This window comes from Pollicipes pollicipes, unplaced genomic scaffold, assembly GCF_011947565.3.
Source record: "Pollicipes pollicipes isolate AB1234 unplaced genomic scaffold, Ppol_2.1 Scaffold_5724;HRSCAF=6776_pilon_pilon_pilon, whole genome shotgun sequence".
NCBI classification, from domain to species: Eukaryota; Metazoa; Arthropoda; class Thecostraca; order Pollicipedomorpha; family Pollicipedidae; genus Pollicipes; species Pollicipes pollicipes.
The window spans coordinates 2,764,768-2,783,760 of NW_023596746.1; the positions used below are offsets into that span (position 1 = coordinate 2,764,768).

Genomic DNA, 18,993 nt, shown 5'->3' on the forward strand with positions numbered 1-18,993 from the left:
TAAGGTCTACACAATACCCGCACGCCTTCGAGCATGAAACACGGGGTGCATGCGGCTATAAGTATATACCATTGCAGGAAAACGTAGCGGCGTACCCTCCCGGACTCGTCCAAAAACCGACTGGCACCTGCGAGCGTCGGGTCTCTGCCGCCGCCTCAGCGGCCGACCCTTGACCTCCGGCGAATCGGGAGACCCGCAGTCACGTGACGCCCCCCGGCACCCAGTCAGATGCAGAGCTCGGAAAACAGCGAGGGCGAGGGCGCACCCCCCGCACAATCACACCGCAACCATGAAAGGTATGTTTACCTGAAAAATCAAGTCCAACGGTCATATATGACGCGCGGAAAAGCGGTACACATCCCAACACGCACACAGTAGAACGAGTTACCAACAGGGCCGGCGCTGGGCTTAAAGCACAGCTCTTAACGTTTTGGCCCACAGCATGGTCAGTCTATATCAAACACTGCAGTTTAGTTTTTATCGGTGCGATCATAACCGGAAACCACTTTTGTTTAATACGGCAATTGAAACATTCCATCCTCAGCATGTCGTGCCCGGGGAGCACCACAGCCTACTTGGCACATCGCAACAACGGCGTTAAAGCCAACACAACATGTAGCCGCATGCGAGACTGAAACAGGCTGTGAATGCGGCTATGTGCAGATGCCATGAAACTTGTGCTGATGTGAAATTCGAGCATCGTGGTCAGGGCAATAATAACATTCTAGCCTCGGCCGATTATTATCGGGGAGCGCCAGGGCTTATAGGACACAAAAAGACAGCGTGTATTTGGGCCGGCGCAGCACCTACCCGCACACGAGCCCGCAACAATGTGTGTGTGCGGCTTTATGCATATACCATGAAACGGTATTTCACTGTACGTCGCGGCGAGTCCCTGGCCGACGCAGTAGGCCGCTAGTCAACTTAAGGGACCCAGTCAATGCAAATCGCAGGCCGCAGCCTGTCCCTATTTTTAAAATGGATACCAGAGGCCAGGCCACGTTAGTGACATTGTGTTCAGGAATTATTTGGAACACCTTGCAGTAGTTTCCAAATGCAGCAAGACGTCACATTTGCCCCCGTGCCAACCAATCTACAAACGGTACGAAAGACTACTTGGATACGCAGGAAACATATTTCATTGGATTATTGTCACCTTGGCCACTTACATTTTTATGGTTCTTGATGCGCAGTAATATTGTGATCACGCGTAGCAATCGCACCGGGGTCGCGGTTGCTGGGTGTTTGCGTGTCTGGGAAACCAGAGGTCCCGGGTTCGATTCCCCGTGGTGCCCGCCCTTCCTGCCAGGGTGAGAGGCAGGCGACGTCATATAGATATAGCCTCAGCAGCTGAGTGCGTCGTAAAGCCCGAATGACGGACGCACACTGGGTGTTTGCAGCGCTCGGGTAGTCGGTATCGTAGTCATTTAAGTTCCAAGATAGGAGTTTATGTGACCTGTTTTACGATTATTTACGATACGTTCTGCCTTAAAAACGATGATTAATGTATAGTGCTCTTCTTAACATCAGGTAGCAATGCATTCCATGACCTTAAAATCGACGAGTGATGTACAATGCTCTTTTTTAACATGAGGTAGCAATGTATACCCTGATCGATGCTCGTACTGATATTGTGGCATGCATTACATTTCAGTCATGAACTTGTCATAATGTGCTAGGGGAATGGTGCAAAAGGTGTGCAACATTTTAAGCATCAGCCTCCATCAGCCTTCATTGGGACTGACACCTTTGCAATAGGATTGTCAATATCAACAGCTTTCTATCAGCACCATAGCTTAGAAAATGCATTATGTGTGAGCATAGACTTAGGGAGGAAGCACATACTGAGAATGGTAATTATTTTAAAAAAGATGTAATAATTGCAAGCAGCCAGTCTCTAATGGTCTTTGGCATGCACTGAGACCAGGTAGGGTATGGTGTGTACTTTCATCTGCTACCAAAGAATGTCTTAGTGCCAGCTGTTAATGCAGTGCAAATTTAGTGATTTTCATGTTTTTGTTCTATCTCCAAGAGCCAGAACTAAATTTCAGATACTGTATAGTGTATGGTATATAAGGCCGAATTAACACGCTATTCAAAAATGGCTTGTGCTGCATGCATCTATTGCTACCAATAGTACGCAGGCTGTGTACTTGATTCATCTGATGCACTGGTTTACAAAGTGCAAGACCCACACCTGTGATGCCCAACCAGCATCTGTGAAGCCCAACAAGCTCTGCTTAGCTGTGCTATGATCCCAGATTTGTCTGTCAAAAAGATTTTTAAAATGTTTGATATGCACCCAACCAAACCACATCTGTTATGTCGGTCACTGACCATCTTAACATTCTTGGTGTTCTGGACCACAATATATTTGCATTTCTTACACAGTGCCAGGTAAGCTTAAGTTACTATTTTTTTAATCTCCTCAGGAAATTTTGATAAATTCTTCCTAGGGGCTTATGGAGAATTTCTAAATGGGTTGGGCAAGGCTAAAATTTTCACAAAGCTGGTTTTAGCTTCCCATAGGTGTGCCTTGATTATTTTGTTAACAAACATCACTTCCTGTTCATATCTGTTCTTATTTCATGTGTCTGCCATTAAGTTTGAAATGTCAAAATTTATTCTTATGCACAAATTCTTACCAAATTTCATGTCAGAGAATACACTGTGGTGGATGCTTGCTGACTACCAGAGAAAGCATCACAATAGAGGTGTGGTTGATGGATAGTCAGGGAAACATTGTTGCAAGGTAAAATCCCAGGGGCTTCTTGCCCCTGACAACCGCTCTGTGATTGGCTGAATATATATATTAATGGTCTTGGGAATAGTACCCACAAAAATGGTTTTGAGATGAATTGTGCTGCAAGGTTTTGAATGCACTGGTTGACTTGTCTTACTGTTAATGGTGCTCTCTTGCACTTCAGTAATTCTGTGAGCGCTTACCTCCAGCAGGGACATCAGTGCCTAAGCATGCCATATTTGTCATGTTAATTTTGCACATTTTTCAAGGAAGGCCTACATATGGATGTCAAAGACCCCAGTTGGCTTTGGGGTGCAGTTAATGCTTAGTTTATGATTAGGTTTAGATTGGCAGGCTTCAATTAGACACAGTCCATGTAATGCCAGGTGCCAGGGTGCAGGACTTACAGCCAGCCCCCACCAAAGTTTGTCATTAGCTCTACTGTCTATGGTATAGTTGCTGCTAGCCCACAGGGTTTTTATATAAGGGGTGCAGTTTTGCAGAACTAAATCATCATATCATAGCAAAATGTACCCACTAAAACTCACTTTACACCCTGGTTTGATCACAAGACTCTGTGGCTCTGCATAGTGATGAGCCAGATCTTATGCTACACATGAATATGGAGGTCAGTGCTTTGATAGAGTGTGACTGATGCATGTCAAGGGGTGGGCATTGTGGCAGTATGCACAGGTGTGACTATAATTCATGCTAAGGTCTTCTTGAATGTTTTAAAACTTTAGAGCCAGATCCTGTCAGCTTTCCTTCATGGCAAGTAGCATGTTTGTCTTTGTTTTGCATTTCTAGCCTAATCAGTGGCCAAACGGATGTTGTCTTTTTTGGCTGTATGCTTAATGCAGCATAACTGGGCAAAGGTGTTTGTCCAGTGTAACCTGTGCGTAGTTGTTAAGTTTTGCGCCCATCGTGGTGCCGGGGACTCACTGCCGCTCGCGGTCGGCTTTTTGCGCACAAGCGGGAAGGAGCGCGGGCGCCGTCTCGCGCGTGGGGCTGGCTCGGTTGCATACGACACCGCATCGTGGTTGGTTCGGAGCCCTGCCGCCAGGCGGCCGTCACTTGGGCTGTCGGCTTCGCCGGCGCTGGAGGCGTGACCAGCCGCTAGGTGGCGGAAACAGCTGTACCAGGCATTCCAGGTGCCTCAGCCGAGTGCCGCGCATGCGTGAAGAAGCGAGCGTCCCATCCCAGGGCGAGCACGATGTGGGACGTGATGAACAGTTTCTCGAGGCACTCCGCACCGTGGTCTCCCCCTGGAGCTGGTTCTCGGGGACTGGCTTAAGAGGGTGGGACTCTGTGGACTTCACGGGTGAGGGATTTCCTTCATGTGTTCTTAACTGTCTGCACTCTGTGTTTTGATTGGTATGAAGTGAACATTCATAGTGGTTTGATGCTAAGGATAAATTCCAGGACGAGCATCAGTGTTTGGAGTAGGAAGCAACCGGTTCATTTCGAGTAATGCTTGGTCGAGCAATGTGTGTAACAAACAGGTGCAGTGAGCTCATCTCTCCCTTCCTGCTGCGCTTGGCTGGGGTTTCTCCTCGGTGAACACTAAACGAACTCTTCCGGGCTCACACACCCATAGCGTGTGGCAGGCGGAGCAAGTGTGTATCAACCTGCACCACGAAGCATTGATGTGACCAGTTGGTGCAATGTGATATTTCGCGGTAACGGCTGACGCGGCGCGCTAGCCAACGACGCGAGAATTTAACAAAACCTTGGAGAGGGGTTTTAAAAATGTTCAAAGCTGTGTAACAACTCATTGATCGCCCCTTGCCATTTGCCTATTGAACGAGTCAGCCCCCATTTTTGATGGATCAACCTGGTTCCTGGACAAAAGGCCCGTGGAAATGCCAAATGGAAAATTTAAATCAGTCACAATATTTGATCCACTCATCGCAACTAGTTTAGTGGAATAAATATTGTGAAAGATAAAGCATGCATCAGAAAAGTCGAACGACCAAATTTGACACCTGCTGCACACGGATTCTGTGGCTCCAAGGAGCAAAGCTACCTCGTATTTATCGGCCCCATCTTACCCGGGCCTGCTGGCGCCCGCCCAGCAAAATCTCGGGCGCCAGCCAGCCTTCGCACCTTCTCCATTGAGCCATGCGCAGCGCGCCCTGAGGCCATTTGGTGACCAGTCTGCTGTGAGGGCGCGGCTGGCCTATATCAATCTCTCTTAATACCTGTAGTCACTGCTTGGCTGGGACGGTCGGCTTTTCGACAGTTCCGGTGACCAGGTACATGGCACATTCCTGACCAGGCACATGGCTGGTTCCTAATACTGACTTCTGGTTCTCATTTCCCCTCCTGAAAACGTCGCCTGGGGTCGTGGTTCCGGCTGGTTTCTTTCACAGCTCTCCGCTCTGGCTTCTGGATCCCTTGTTGGTTGTTTTTGTCGCGAAATGACCGTTGCTGTCGACTCGCCCCTAAAAACTCAAGTGCAAAATAATCATTGGTTGTATTGCCAACGCCACGCCATACTTCATGATCGTCATCGGTTCATTCATGAATTAAGGTAGGCGTTTTTGGTGCCCTCAAAAACACCAAGACTTAGTTACTGGCTCCGATTGGTTTTCGATGAACACCATTCCCTGGTTCTTGGTTCTCGCTAGTTCTCTCACGAATACTAGGCCCTGGTCTGTCGATCCTACTGGTCTGTTCATTAAAAAGTTCACCGAAAAGACAAGACCCTAGTTCGTGTCTCCCATCGGTTCCTCACAAACACAGGACTCTGGTTTCGTTCCTAATGATACCTTCAGGAAAAAACATCCCAGCCGCCTTTGGTTGGTTCAGTCGTAAACACCAGCTCGGGTTGTCGTTTGTCAGTTATCTACCATTTAAGGTTTGTCGTCTGAAATATGAGATATGTTGCATGTTCACGTAATCGTTACAAGTGGGACGTGCATAATATAGGAACACTGTGTGTGTATCCGGTTTTCCGGTATCCGGTGGTTTATGACGTAATTCCAGGTTGGATCCTGGTTCTCACGTGTTTCGGTGTCTCAACTGGTTGTTCCTGTTGGATAAGCAGCGCAATTCTGGTCTTGGTCTGGGTTCAACCTTGATATTTTTTCCATACTGTTCGCCGGATCTTAATTTTTGCTGCATCTCTTGATATACTTACAGGATTGATCTTCGCTCTCGCCGGATCTGTGTATACATTCCGAGCCAGATTTTGGCTGTTGCTGGACCCCTTGTCTTGGCCACGTTCGGCTGGCAGATTCTCCAGGAAAATTATTCGGAATTTGGAAAATTTTCCGGAATGGCGCTCGGCAATACCAATGCCGAAAATTACCCAGATGAAATTCCGCACCGAGAGAGGATACCGGAAAATTTTCAGAACATGGTCATTTAACAACATAGCCATGATGGTCACGGATAATTTGTTTTTGCTGTGCATAGTCATTACCTTTGGCTGTGCATGGTGCACAGGAGGTTTTTCAGTTTTATATCTGTCAAATTCTATTCTTGTTGACTCTTTGTCCTTTGACTTTTATCCCTGTCTACTTGTTGGACCTCCTTCATTTGATTTTTTCCATTCAAAACTCTCCATTTGACTTATTACTCAGACACCGATTGTCGCTACCCGAGGGACTGTTTTGAATTAAAAGCCTAAGAAGTTGTAGCTTACTCTCCTAAGATGCTTTCAGATGTGATATTTTCTTTGTGACGGTTTTTCTTTGCATCATAATCTTTTTACATTCACAGCCTCCACAATGGTGCTTAAACTTTCATTGTGACGTTATGTTTTCCTTGTGATTTAGTGTTGGTACCAACGGGAAAAGTGATAGGTCAGCTGTCGGACATTAGTTAAGCTTCAAGACTGCTTGTGTGGAGCATAATTTAGTTTATGGTGAAAGCTAACTAAGCAAATGTTTTAGTCTTGAACCCTTCAGTTACTTCAAAATACCTGTGTTTCAGATACTGCCTCCCAGGGTGAAACATGTCATGCATGACAAGAATGAGTTTTCTGCTGAGGCGTCATGCCGCAAGGAACTTTTCAGGCCAAAGTGGTGTCAGCAGGAAGCATCAAAAGCCCGGTGATCAGAGACGAAGGGGCACTAAAGGTGTGCGCCATGTTTTGTCATTGATTCACAGAACAATCATATATATATATATATATATATATATATATATATATATGTGTGTGTGTGTGGTGTGTGTGTGTGTGTGTGTGTGTGTGGTGTGTGTGGTGTGTGCGTGCGTGCGTGCGTGTGGTGTGCGTGTGCGTGTGCGTGTGTGTGTGCTGATAGTGCTTGGCGTTCTGCAGACATGAATGGACAGCTGCCACTTAAAAGTCAACGACACATGGGTGAAGCAGATCAGTTTATCCCAGACGACGAAGAGGTCAGCTTTTTTCTTCCAGACAAGATGGCAGGTGCAGTTCAGAGGTTGGTTATACTGTTGCAAGGAAGTTAGTGGTATGCCGATTTCTGCGAACCCGTGTTGCTGGAGATTTTCGTACCGGTAGTTCAATTGGTTACATTGCCTTCGATGATTTGCCCACCCGTGACGGCGTGAGTTCGAGTTACTTTAAGCGCTCTTTGTGTGTCCCGTCTTGGGATGGCCGGGGCTCGGTGCTGAATGCACAGCGATGTCGGCCGAAAATGAAGGGGCATTGATCGTTGTAAGCAAACAGTCGTTGAAGTTTGGATGTTGCAGACTGTGGATTGGTATTAGCGGCGCTGTCTTCTATTGCGTTGCTTTGCCTATGTTCGGGATCTTCGTTTTTGAATGATGTGACGGTTTATAGTCACAGATGAGCAAGGGTGCATCCAGGACGCCGCCTTGGGAGGTGGCGATGCTAGCTTGGGCGAAGCACACTGAGGTATCTTGGTCTTCGAAAATCCACGGGATCGAGCTTTTTAACCTCGATGATGATGGGAGCTTTAAGGCTCTCCGAAGTCAATGGTCATTTTCTGCCCTTCCCTTTTACCTGTAGAAGGGTTCTAAAACGGGTTTACGTTCGTAAAAGCAACCTAGATTTTCTGTTAAGCTCGAAAATTTACATCAGTCATCACATTTAGCGTTTTTCGTTGTCACCCTTGTGGACATCTGCGGAAGGGGTGGGGGTGGGCTACCGTGGCCCATGTAGCTGAAGAAAGGTTACCGCCACTTTGCGAAAGAAAGGCGTCAGTTCACGCGCATATCAATGGGGATGGCCAGTGCATCTTACCTGAAAGCTTGAAAAAGCCGGGGAGCATTTTGGTCAACCATTGCGCCCATTTCCATACCGGGTGTGCCGGAACTGTACCGAGAGAAGGGGAAAACCGCCGTAATCTGCATGAGAGAACTCATTGTCAAAAAAAAATCGATCGTAATCTAGCCAAATGTAATGCCAGAGCATGACCAGCATACTTGTCTATGATTAAACAGGCGAATACACCGAACAACACGGTGTTCGTGTACGCACGTTATTGCATATAGTTGACATTAATGTTTGTTGTGTTCTTTTACGATATCACAATGATTACCTGAAGAATTTACGCTGCACATGCGTAATAGTATTATTTGTGGCACGATAGCTTGGTTTAGTGGTGCGCCATGGTTGGTACCTGGGATCTTATGTTGGATAAAAAATGCATATGGTTAATTTGTAATTTATTTGATTTCAGGACTTATGTCAGACGGGTCACTCCAGCCTATCTGTCAGTGACTAGGCATGACTAGGTACTTGTTTGCATGCTGATGAAACAGTCTGTCTGACAATGCTATTGGTCATGCCTGGATCTTTTTTGGGTTTTCCGGGCTCTTATTTATCTTTGGGGAGTTAATTCTCTTGCCTGCCTTTTTTGCATCGCTTGCGGACTGTATAAAATGCTGTTTAAAGACTTGTTGATGATAACATAATTTAAAAGTAGATATTACAATGTTGGGTGCTTTTATGCAATGCATTTTGAGCTAACTGTAGGCGATTTTCGGTATGAATGACTGGAACGTGCAGTCTGCGACTTTCCCTTACCTGGATATTCTTAACATGACCAGTTAGTTATTTGTCAAAGCGGCCTTTCACATTTAACCCTTGCCCTTACAGGGAGGGCCCCCCCCCCCCACGAACACCACACCAAATCGATGCGACCCCTACACCGATCAGTTTTTTAGTATACCCCTCCATCATGTCGTGCAATCGCGCCCAAATTGTCAGGGCATCCTTTGCGCGCGTTTCGACACCAAAAAACGCGGTGTCCCTAGCATTTCTGGTTCCGGAGCAGCGGCGTTTTTTTTCTTCTAAGGAATGCTGCATCTTGGTCTGCGGGCGACTGTCGGCAGCCAACGATGCCGTGGAACACTCGCGGCGGACCGACTTTGTTACATTAACGGAGCCATACGTCATAACTATATGCTCAAAACACAAAACTACATACCATTGCACTCAGAATTGGACAAAGAGCACATCTCTTGAGGCTTGGTGTGGCGACAAGGTATGGTCTTGTGCGTATGAGCGTGAAAAGGTAAAAGGTGCGATTTTTGGGAAGACGTTGCCTCCGACTTGGCATAATTGACTTAGCAATATGAAACTTTGTATTAATCGCGAGATCTCGTTGAGACCAATCAACTGATGTTTTCCGCTAAGATCTATGTTTTTTTAGTTTGAGAACGGCAGAGGGCAGCGTTGCCCCCCCCCCCCGTCCCCGTATTAGTTTGCGTTATGAAAAAAGGCGAATCAGGGCGGGGGTTAAGCGCCTGTGGGGACGGAAAGCCCCGCCTGCTGATCCGCTCTGCGTAACGGTGATAACAACCATAACGGTTATCATAAAACAACTTGGAGAACATTTCATAAATCTTTAAAACTAAACAAACAACATTTAATAGTTGTCGGATGCTGTTAACCTGACATCTCTTGGAGCCCGGCGCCATTAGAAGCCGTGGACTTTGCGTAGCTGGCAATATGGTTCAACGTGGTTTCCTGTTTATGTTTAATTTTAGATGTATTTGCATTATTTCATTCGCGCGCGCACACACACAAACGCCCGCACGCCCGCATATATATATATATATATATATATATATATATATATATATATATAGCAAAATCATCCGGGTGAACTTGGGTTATTAAGGGGGACCAACCTTCACTCGTATGCATGAACGTGCGTTAAGGCCGTAAAGAGCAGGCGTAGTTTGGGTAGTGCAAGACCGTTGAAAGTATAAAAAGGCCGAGAAGTGGAAGCGTTCCATTGCTATGTACGATTGTGTTGTTCATGAATGGAATTGATGCAGCTTCACGTTTTTGGCTAAGTTAATCGTATGATTACTGTGGGAACTGGTAAGCGCTTTTTCTGTGAACAGTGATTGCAGACTCTTTGGTCTGAAATATACAGCGGAGTAAACGTAAACGCGTCTGCGTTTTGTAAACGGTTAACAATCACAAAAAAATGCGAAGGAAATACAATATTTCCATGAAAACGCCAATGGCATAGAAGCAGGACTGAAGAATCCGGCGCAAAATGCTCAGAAATATATTGGGTTTTTGGCAGCCCTACCCCCCGTTTACTTTCTGTCATGGTTGCGGACTTTGTTCATATTCGTCTCAAATCTGGGTAGATGTGCCGTTGTGATGGAATATTTGAGTTTAGTCAAACCGCTAAATTTGAAAATTCGCTATTGCCGAAACTCAATAGCATCACGCCGAATTCCTCAGCCGTTCTACCACACTTGTCCAAATGGATACGGCCGCGTTGAATAAGGCTGGCCAAATTGAAAAGTGCATTTGGAAAAGACGAGGTGTAGTTTTAAGGCTTCTTGGTCATTGCTCGAATTTGATGAGATGCGTGGGGCTTATATGTGTGCAAATTATCCAACGGTGATTTGATAATGATTGTCTTATGCCATATTTGAGCACGTATACATCACTGTAAAGGTTGTTGGCGCTGTCGCGCCGTGACGCAAACGGAATCCTGTGACGGTTTCGTGAGGGCGAAAGTCGACTCGGACCGCATGATCTCGTGCACAGCTCCTGAACCATGTCCACCGACTCCGGCAGAGAGTACCGGCGGGTGCGAGCACACATGAACTGGAACGAGGCGCGCCGCGCCGTGGAGCGCGGCCCACAGGAGCCAAACCTGCTGACCGCCGCACAGAAGCTGGAGCTGCGGCGGCTGGCGGCCGACGACCCAGCGCACTGGAGGCCGCAGAGGCTGGCTGCCGCTTTCAATCTGTCGTCCAGCGCGGTCATAGTGCGTGGATCGGGCCTGTCGCGCATGCACAGACTACTGAGGCGTTAGCAAACTGTGCCAGGGGTAGGCCGGGAATATGTGTAAGGAGTTGACCTGGAGTTCCGACGATATTTTGCCTACTTGAGAACGGCAATGGAGTTCCCGCACTCCGCTGTTGATTGCCGGGATGCATCACTCACTTTTTCAAACTATGAAGTAATTTGCTTTGAAAGTGTGGGCTGTCGGTTTAAATCGGTATCATGACACCGATGTAGAGGCGTTGTGAATCACTCTTGGGTATGACGTGTGTGGCCTGTTCGATCCACAGAAGCTGCTGAAGAGCCACTGGCAGCCGACCACGCCGGAAGAAGTCGAGAAACATGACCGAAGGGTGGCGGCCCGACGGAGGGCACTCGGCCTGCCTGTGTACTCTGCCGACCGGCCGGCGGCCACGCCCGCCACACCGAACCCGGTCGCTCGACGCCGCGGCCCCATGACCGCACTGCTCAGCCAGTTCTCCAGGCCGTCCGTCCCAGACGTGCACTCGGCAGACCGAGAGCGCCAGAACGTCGTCAGCGCCGTGTACCAGCGCAAGGAGGTGCTGCAGTTTCCCGTATCGGATACTGTGGGCGAGGACGACAGCGAGATGAGACGGCTGGACGCGCAGATAGACCTGCCAAAGACCCACATGACGCTGGACGAGCTGAAGCGGATGGAGAAGAGCATGGAGCGCAAGAGCAAGCTGAGGATCACCTCCAGGAGACCTGGGTCAGCGGTGAAGTGCTGACGTCGGTGAAGCGACTCGGCAGCTGCACGCCTCAACTCAGCTTCACAGGCATCCTGAAAAAAACGCCTATGAAAAACTGACGAAGAAGGAGAGCACCATGTGCTCGTGTCGTTGTGTGTTACTCATCTGCACTGACCTTCGTTGAAGTCCCATTATGGATGTGTGCGTGGCAGCCAACTGCAGCTGGCCAATTCCGGCGCCACAGCCGCGGTTGTCTGTGCTCAGTGGGCCTCTAGCTGCACCGAGTTCATGAGAGGTGCTATCCGCACCGGCGTCCGAGAGGCGGCAAACTCGCGGTCCAGTGCAGCACGCACTAGATGCGGGGACGCGAGTTTGCACAATCGGGCGTGTCCTTATCGAGTTTCTGATATGCCGCATGGCACGTGCAAAACTATCCGCCTCCACGACCAAAGGCAAAAATAAACGGTCAAGGTTAATGTTGTCATTGGGACATTACGACGCACTCAGCTGTTGAGGCTACATGGCGTCGCCTGCTTCTCACCCTGGCAGGAAGGGCGGGCACCGCGGGATGCGAAACCCGTACCTCTGGTTTCCCAGACGCGCCGTTGTTAACGCAGACGCGTTACGATCCACGCATCGCGGATGTCGTGAACAGATGCCACGCATCGCTTCGCGGCATCCGTCAACGCAGACGCGTTAACCACCACACTACCGGCACCCCCACGGTCATGGCTCAAGTACGTCGACTGCGAATGGTCATGGAGCGATGGAATGGTCAAAATTGAACTATAGTCGAAACAAGCGTGTGCACATCTCATTAGAAACAATGATATATATTTTGGGTCGTATCCAACACCATGGCTTATCGCATTCTGGACGATCATCTTCATGTAGTATGCCCTTCACAGTCCTTTGCTACATCATCTGCATATGTTTGGATGCCATCCGCACAGAAACACACACAAAAAAAAACGCAGTGATGGGTGTGAAACTGCGGGATGTCTCGGCGTAATATCATCGCGGCGTGGCATCGGTGGTATCGCGGTGGGGTATTTGCGGTACCTCAGCGTGGTATCTGTGGTATCTCGGCGGGCTCGGTCTGTGGCTGGTGTACCGCATCGGCAATCACTGCGCGGTGTTACGCGGGCGCTTCCCTGATGTTTGTTGGGGCGTTTCTGCGCACTCCTGTACCGGAGAGACCCATTGGTCGGTCTACGAGTTGGACGATTCTCAGCGTGCGGCCCGACACGTGGGGACAGACTCCGACGCGTCCGGCATCAACGCAATGTGAGCCATACAGTTTGCAAAAAGCGGGTGACCTGCTGATGGGCGGAAGGGTGGGGCCGGTCAGGCACCACGCGTGGCTTTCCGCACGTGGCTGTGATCCCGTAACCGCAATTTCACACGTTTAATAGTGCGCGAACAGGCGTTGGTGCACAAGCGGCGTTTAACCTGCCTTGAGTTCCCCGGTATGCGCGCCGAAATCGGGTTGCATACCGTACCCAAATCGGGTTGCGTACCGTACCGAAATCGCATGGAACCCCATCCCGCGCGACCGCTGAATTTCACTGGCGAGGGGTCGACGCTGGAAGGCTTCGTCCCTGCCTAAGCCTCTCGCTCTTCGTTTATTCGGGCCTTGCCACATACACCCCAGCGTGTCCATGCGCTGGCGCCCATGTGATTCCACATGTCGCAGTCACGCATGTGGCATGAGACTTCCTCCAGTTACCCCTCATACCCCTTTTCCAGCGCCTCGAAAATATGAATGGTAAAACTTGGCGAGGACTTGAGGGGCGGAGCCAGTTTCATCCATCTCGAATTACAGAGTAGATTCATGTGTGTGTGTGCCCTATTTTAAACTTATCACATTGATTTACCGTCGGTGCGTCGCCGGCGCGGTCACTAGGTCTGGCGTTGTGCACCTAGGTCAAGGAGTGCCTCGCACCCCCGTCTGGATTCCATTGTGACGACTCCCCAATCTGATGGCACTCCCGCGCTCCTCACCTGCGATGGCCACCCACCGCTCCTTCGGCCACGCCCACTGTTCGCAGCTATCCCCACAGCTGCACCGTCCGCGTCTCACGCGCTGATCAGCGGGATAGCGCCCGCGGCGCCTGTGCGCCGTCGTCTGCCGGGTGTTGGAGTGAGCTTCAAGTAACACAGCCCATACGGTGCGTGCCTCAGGTGCAGGGATGTCAATTTCACGGATCTTTCGGGGAGCGGGCTGAGCAAATAGAGTCGACCTTACCTACCCCCAAATCCCGATTCTTCCGCGGATTTCAGCCCCTTTAATTTGCGTCCTCGATGTTAGAACTTAGATTGAAAAATATGGTTCGACGGTTCTAAGATTGTGTTGTGGAAACCCAAGTTTTGATTTTTCACTGACCTTTAGAGATCAGACTAAGCACTTGAAAAAAGAGCATTGCATAATTGTGAAAAGGTGCGTTGGGTTTGACCTGGGGAGACCGCTTTTACGACGAATACGACGCTAGTTTGACGGACGTGGTCGGCTGCAGGTGGCGGCTCGAGCCCGTTCCCGGCAAGTGGAAGTAGCGATCCGCCCGCCCTTCAGTGTCGCCGTTTTCGGGCTTGCAGAGATATCACCGCTCGTTGCCCGAACGGGGAGCGAGGGGAGACACCTGCGCCGGCCTCCTCTTTCGCGACTGACGGATCCAACTAGCACGCTACCGGTGAGAGAGTTCTGCGTCGACAGGGCGTCGTGTGCGGAGCGGAGCTAACTGATTCTGGGTGCACGCGAACTCTGTCGCACGAGTCAGTATGCCGTCGGTGGTGGCTTTCCCTGACCACTGGACAGTGGCGGTCAGCGCCCTGGTGGCCAGGGAAGGCCTCTCAGTTGTGGCTTGATCATGGGAATGGAAGCCGTGCAGGCTCTAGGTAAATGACCGTCCGCTCGCTCTCTGATTTGTAGTTTGCCTGCGAGGAGGTGAGTGCGGCGTGTGTTGCCGCTGCCGAGGAGCTGCAGCACAAGGACGAACTGAGGTTCGAGAAAGAGGACTCCTGCGTGGCATTTGACCCGACCCAGCGGTGCTGGATAGAGTCATGGAAGTGGGCCCGGGGCAGCCCGCCGAGTGAGCTGTTCAGCGTGGCAGACGAGTACCAGGTGCCGGCGGAATCCCACGCAGAGTACAAAACGGAGCTTGACAGCTGGATCAGGGACAGCTGGCCGCGTGGGTGCGAGGAGATTCAGCTGGGGTCACCCGAGGGATCGATAACGTTGATGGCGGTAGTGCAGAAGGTGAAAATGCGACTGGTCTTGGATTTTCGATCCTTGAACCGCTATGTCACAGCCTTCACGAGAGCTGACGTGACGCTGCTGGGCTTTAAAAAAATGCATTTTCGCAAATCCACATGGAGGAGGCTCTCTGGCCTTACCAGATCGTCTGGTTCAGGCGACAAAGGTTCGCAATGGACAATGGATGAAGTTATTTGCGGTATTTGGTTCCACTATTTACTGTCTGTGTTGGTGGTGTTTCGCAACTTATTTTTTTGAGGGAGTTGACGACTGATGTGTAATGCTGACTGATTTCATGTCTGCTCCAGGTAGGCGCGCATATAGATCTCCAGCTCGTGGCACGCTTACCTCTATTGTTAGTTTTTTACTTTTAGAAACTTGATCCGAACACTTTCAATGGATGTATTTCTGGGACCAGCGCTCACGCTAAGCAGTGCTTGTGTGAGCCCTGACCCCTACCATCCGATCGCGCAATTCCAGGCAACGGCAGAATTTAGTGGCGAAACCTTAACGTGCCGCAACGCTCGGCACGGTCCGTCCTGCCCTCTGACGTCAACTGACCTTTACCGCGATCGCTGCCGCCGGCCGCAGGCCGTACCTGTCAAGGACAAATAGCAAGTGCCTAAAGCGACTTGAACCCACCCCGCCACGGGCGAGTGAATCAGGAGGCAGGTGCTCAAACCAACTGAGCCATCGGGACGGACTATGATTTGATTTGGCTGTTTTCCCTCCCCCCAATTGCAAATTATTTCACACGCTCCTGCAAACGGGAATTATTCTGAATTCTGCATGCCTTTACTCTCAAAAAGAGGGGATGGGGGCTTTCTCATGAGCTGAATCCGGATACTTCTCCCTGGTGAGACACGTTCAAATAACCCAGCCTGCAAATGATTTGTTTCTTCAGTTAGGCACGTTTTAAACGGGGGCGTAATTTCCAAAAATAAGTTGGCTGGCTGGGCGATGAAAATGCAACGAAGGGTACCGCGATAATACGCCAACAAATTAGTTTCTCTCCGAATTTGGCTCACTTGTTCACAAGTTTGCAGGCTGCAGCCCAAGATACGGCGGGGGATGAAACCCATGTAACTGAATAGGGAACCGCACTTCTGGTTGCAAGTGAATAGGAAGTAAAAAAGCCAACGTTGACTGCAAATGTATTCAACTATCTGCCAAACGTCATGCAAAACACTACGCACGTGCCGCGTTTAAAGCCGCTGTTGATTCACCATCTGAACAGTGGAGCCGAGTGTATGCCACTGAGCTAGTTTGCGATATATAAGCTGAATGATTTGGGAGAATCGTAGCTTGCATTCGCCATCCACTTTATCAACCTTGACACGCCTTCTTCCGTTTACACTTCAGAACCTTCCAAGTATAAAATTTTGGCGTCCAGCAACACTAGTCTGGAGTTTTTCGACACGGGTGCAGTTCGCGCCGCAGGGGGCGATGGTGGCATAGTGGTTAATGGTTTGGCTGCTCATCTCTGGACTTGAATAGCCCTAGCAGCCGGTGAGACGTAAAGCCCCAATCAGTATTACAGCCCGTCCGCCAAACAAACCGCCGCCCGACAAATTTGCCGACGATGCTTCCGCTCAAGCATTGTATATGTGCGGGAATAATCATATGCATTCGGTTGGACGCGGAGCTCGGACACACAGGCCAGCCCAGAGGCTGCCCAGCTCGACGGTCCGGCCGGCAGCCACGCCCGCGGCGGGCCGGCGGACGGGGCAGCCCGGATGCCAAATGAAGAACGTAGCAACGCGCGCGTCGTCCCTCGCCCGAAAACGGGACCCCGCCACACACGCGCGACATGTCCGTGGTGCAGCCCGTCCGCGGTCGAAACACTGCCAGCTCAGTCGGGCACGCCGCCATCTTCGCGTCAGAGCTCGAGGCCACTGACTCGTTTTCGCGTCAGAGCCCGAGGCCTCTGACTCGTTTTCGCTCGGTTCGTCGCGATACACATCCCGACGGACCGGACATCCGGACGTGTCGGACATCCCGGGATCTCGCTGGTGCTGGACCGTAGCTCTCCCCCTTCCCTCCTCTTCCTTCTTGACGGGTGCCTCAATGGAAGTGTCAGTCAGGGACCAGCACTGGACGGAGTCCCTCCACCCGTTTTCCCTATGGCTCAAATGCGTCGAACTGGGATCCCCGTGTCATTTATTAAAACCGTTACTCTCAGGACCTTCTTGGGTCGGTGAGCGGCTCCGCGTTGATTCAGGGTCAACCATCCCGATCAGAGGGCCTTCGGTGCCAGAGAGGGGACCAATGTATCACGTGTATCAATAGTAACCGATTAAAAATCTGGAAGGGGACGGAAATATTGAACGGGAGGGGGGGGGAGAAGGGCGAGGGGTCCAGGAACCCCCGGGAGGAACTCTTTGCGACCGCGGAGTCCAAAAATGACCGCATTGAATGAGAAGAGCAAACAACATTGCCAAATGAAGTTCAGACAGCAACGTCTAGCGGTCCAGGAAGCCCCCTCTGGTAAACTCGTGGACACCCTCTTGCTGCTCAGTTGGGACTTCCGGTTAGCCAGAGGTACACTGGTATTTAAGGGCCCTCACAACTACTTAGACCTCCGTTGACTTCAAACCATGGACACTAAGAAAAATGGGAAACTACTCGAATACTCTGGTCGTTCAGGGGTCGCATTCACCGCTCAGGTACCTCCAGCAGCGCACACAGGATATGTGGAGGGGCACGTGCCCCCCCCCCCCTCTCGCCTTAGGGCTCTTCGGACAGACGATCAAAGACCCGACTCGTGGCTCCGAATGGTCTGAAGGGCTCGGTGGAGATCGTGTTAGGAATTCCGGTCCTACGGGCCGGGCCCGCATAATCGGTATCATTTGCGCATAACCATAATATAATATAACATAACCATAAATAATTTGCGCATAATAAAACTGATGTAGGTAGGTAAAACATTCATGTAAGAACAGGCACCAGGTAATTTCAAGTGTACAAACCAAGGCCAATAGAGAAGGCCATGCAGGCGTGACGTCACCATGGGACTTGAACTTGGTGATCCGCAGTATGGTTTTTGTTTGATACCACGAAAAGGTTGGCAGATATTAGTCCGGTGATGAAAATGGAAATTTCGCCATTGAGCTGGATGGCAGCCCTGCTCTATATCTTTATCTTTGTGTTATGTGAATCTAAATTGTAATTTCTCATTTCAAAGCTTCTAAAGACAACTGAATACTAAGATCCGATTCCAAAAATAAATCCCACTAAACCACGTTTCTAGTTCCAACATCCGCGCCATATTCATCGAGGCCAACGCGCCTGAATATCCATATGCAATGCTTTTTTGTAAAAGGAATATTTGATTTAAATAAATAAATGCCATCTGTACTGTTAATATTAAATCAGTTAATGAGAAATGGTTGCGCATATATATTTATACTGCAGCATCAATATGAAGTGAAATGTGAAAATAAGGCTATGTGAGGAGCAAAGGTGCCAACAATTTCGGTGTTGCTGTGCTATTATATTCCTAGCTGTTGGTTTGAATGCGGATCTATAATGTTGGATGGGTTAGATAAAAAAAATAAACCGAGAATAATACCCCCAGCGTCTAAAAATAGTTCTGTTTCGGAGATAGGCTATTTCGGAGCTGAGATATGGGCTTCGACTTTTTGGCTCGCAGAAACGACAAAACATGCAGAAATCGGCCCATTTCACAGGAAAGCTCCGCTATCTTGAACTGAAATGACACGTGCTATATTTAAGCCCCCGGGGCTCACTACCCACTACCCCCAAAAGGGCAGGCCATCCCCCTAAGGCTACATGATGTGCCTTCCAACTTCTCAATGCGTGTCCCAGGGTGCTGAGAGCCCGTCTGGCCCGCCGTTTCTCATTTCCATCCTACGTTGTTGTTGTTGCATGTTGTGCTCCTTTACACAGGCTGTCTAAGCACTTCCAGTTAAATTCTTCGGGATAAATCACTGGTGAATGGGTCACCCCATCTGTCTGTTGGGAGAAAGCTGGAAGCGCATTTCGGCAATAGGTTTGTGGCTCTGGTGCAAACCAACGCCATTTCCCAGCTGAAATTTTTTCATTGAATATGCTA

At 49.7% G+C, this 18,993-nt stretch overlaps 1 protein-coding gene across 6 annotated transcripts; it reads left to right on the top strand.

Annotated features, from left to right (window-relative positions):
• Positions 1 to 970: 970 nt before the first annotated feature.
• On the top strand, positions 971 to 12,141 carry LOC119103565 (uncharacterized). Of its 6 annotated transcripts, none has more exons than XM_037227149.1 (5): positions 971 to 1,102; positions 6,683 to 6,828; positions 7,032 to 7,152; positions 10,746 to 10,938; positions 11,246 to 12,141. In XM_037227149.1, exons 2-5 carry the CDS (start codon positions 6,705 to 6,707, stop codon positions 11,702 to 11,704), a joined length of 897 nt encoding a protein of 298 aa, XP_037083044.1. In that variant the 5' UTR covers positions 971 to 1,102; positions 6,683 to 6,704; the 3' UTR covers positions 11,705 to 12,141. The 6 variants fall into 6 exon arrangements, with proteins under 6 accessions (XP_037083044.1, XP_037083042.1, XP_037083043.1 ...); XM_037227147.1 differs by lacking the exon at positions 971 to 1,102 and adding an exon at positions 1,245 to 1,310; XM_037227148.1 differs by lacking the exon at positions 971 to 1,102 and adding an exon at positions 1,311 to 1,354.
• The last annotated feature ends 6,852 nt before the right edge of the window (positions 12,142 to 18,993 follow it).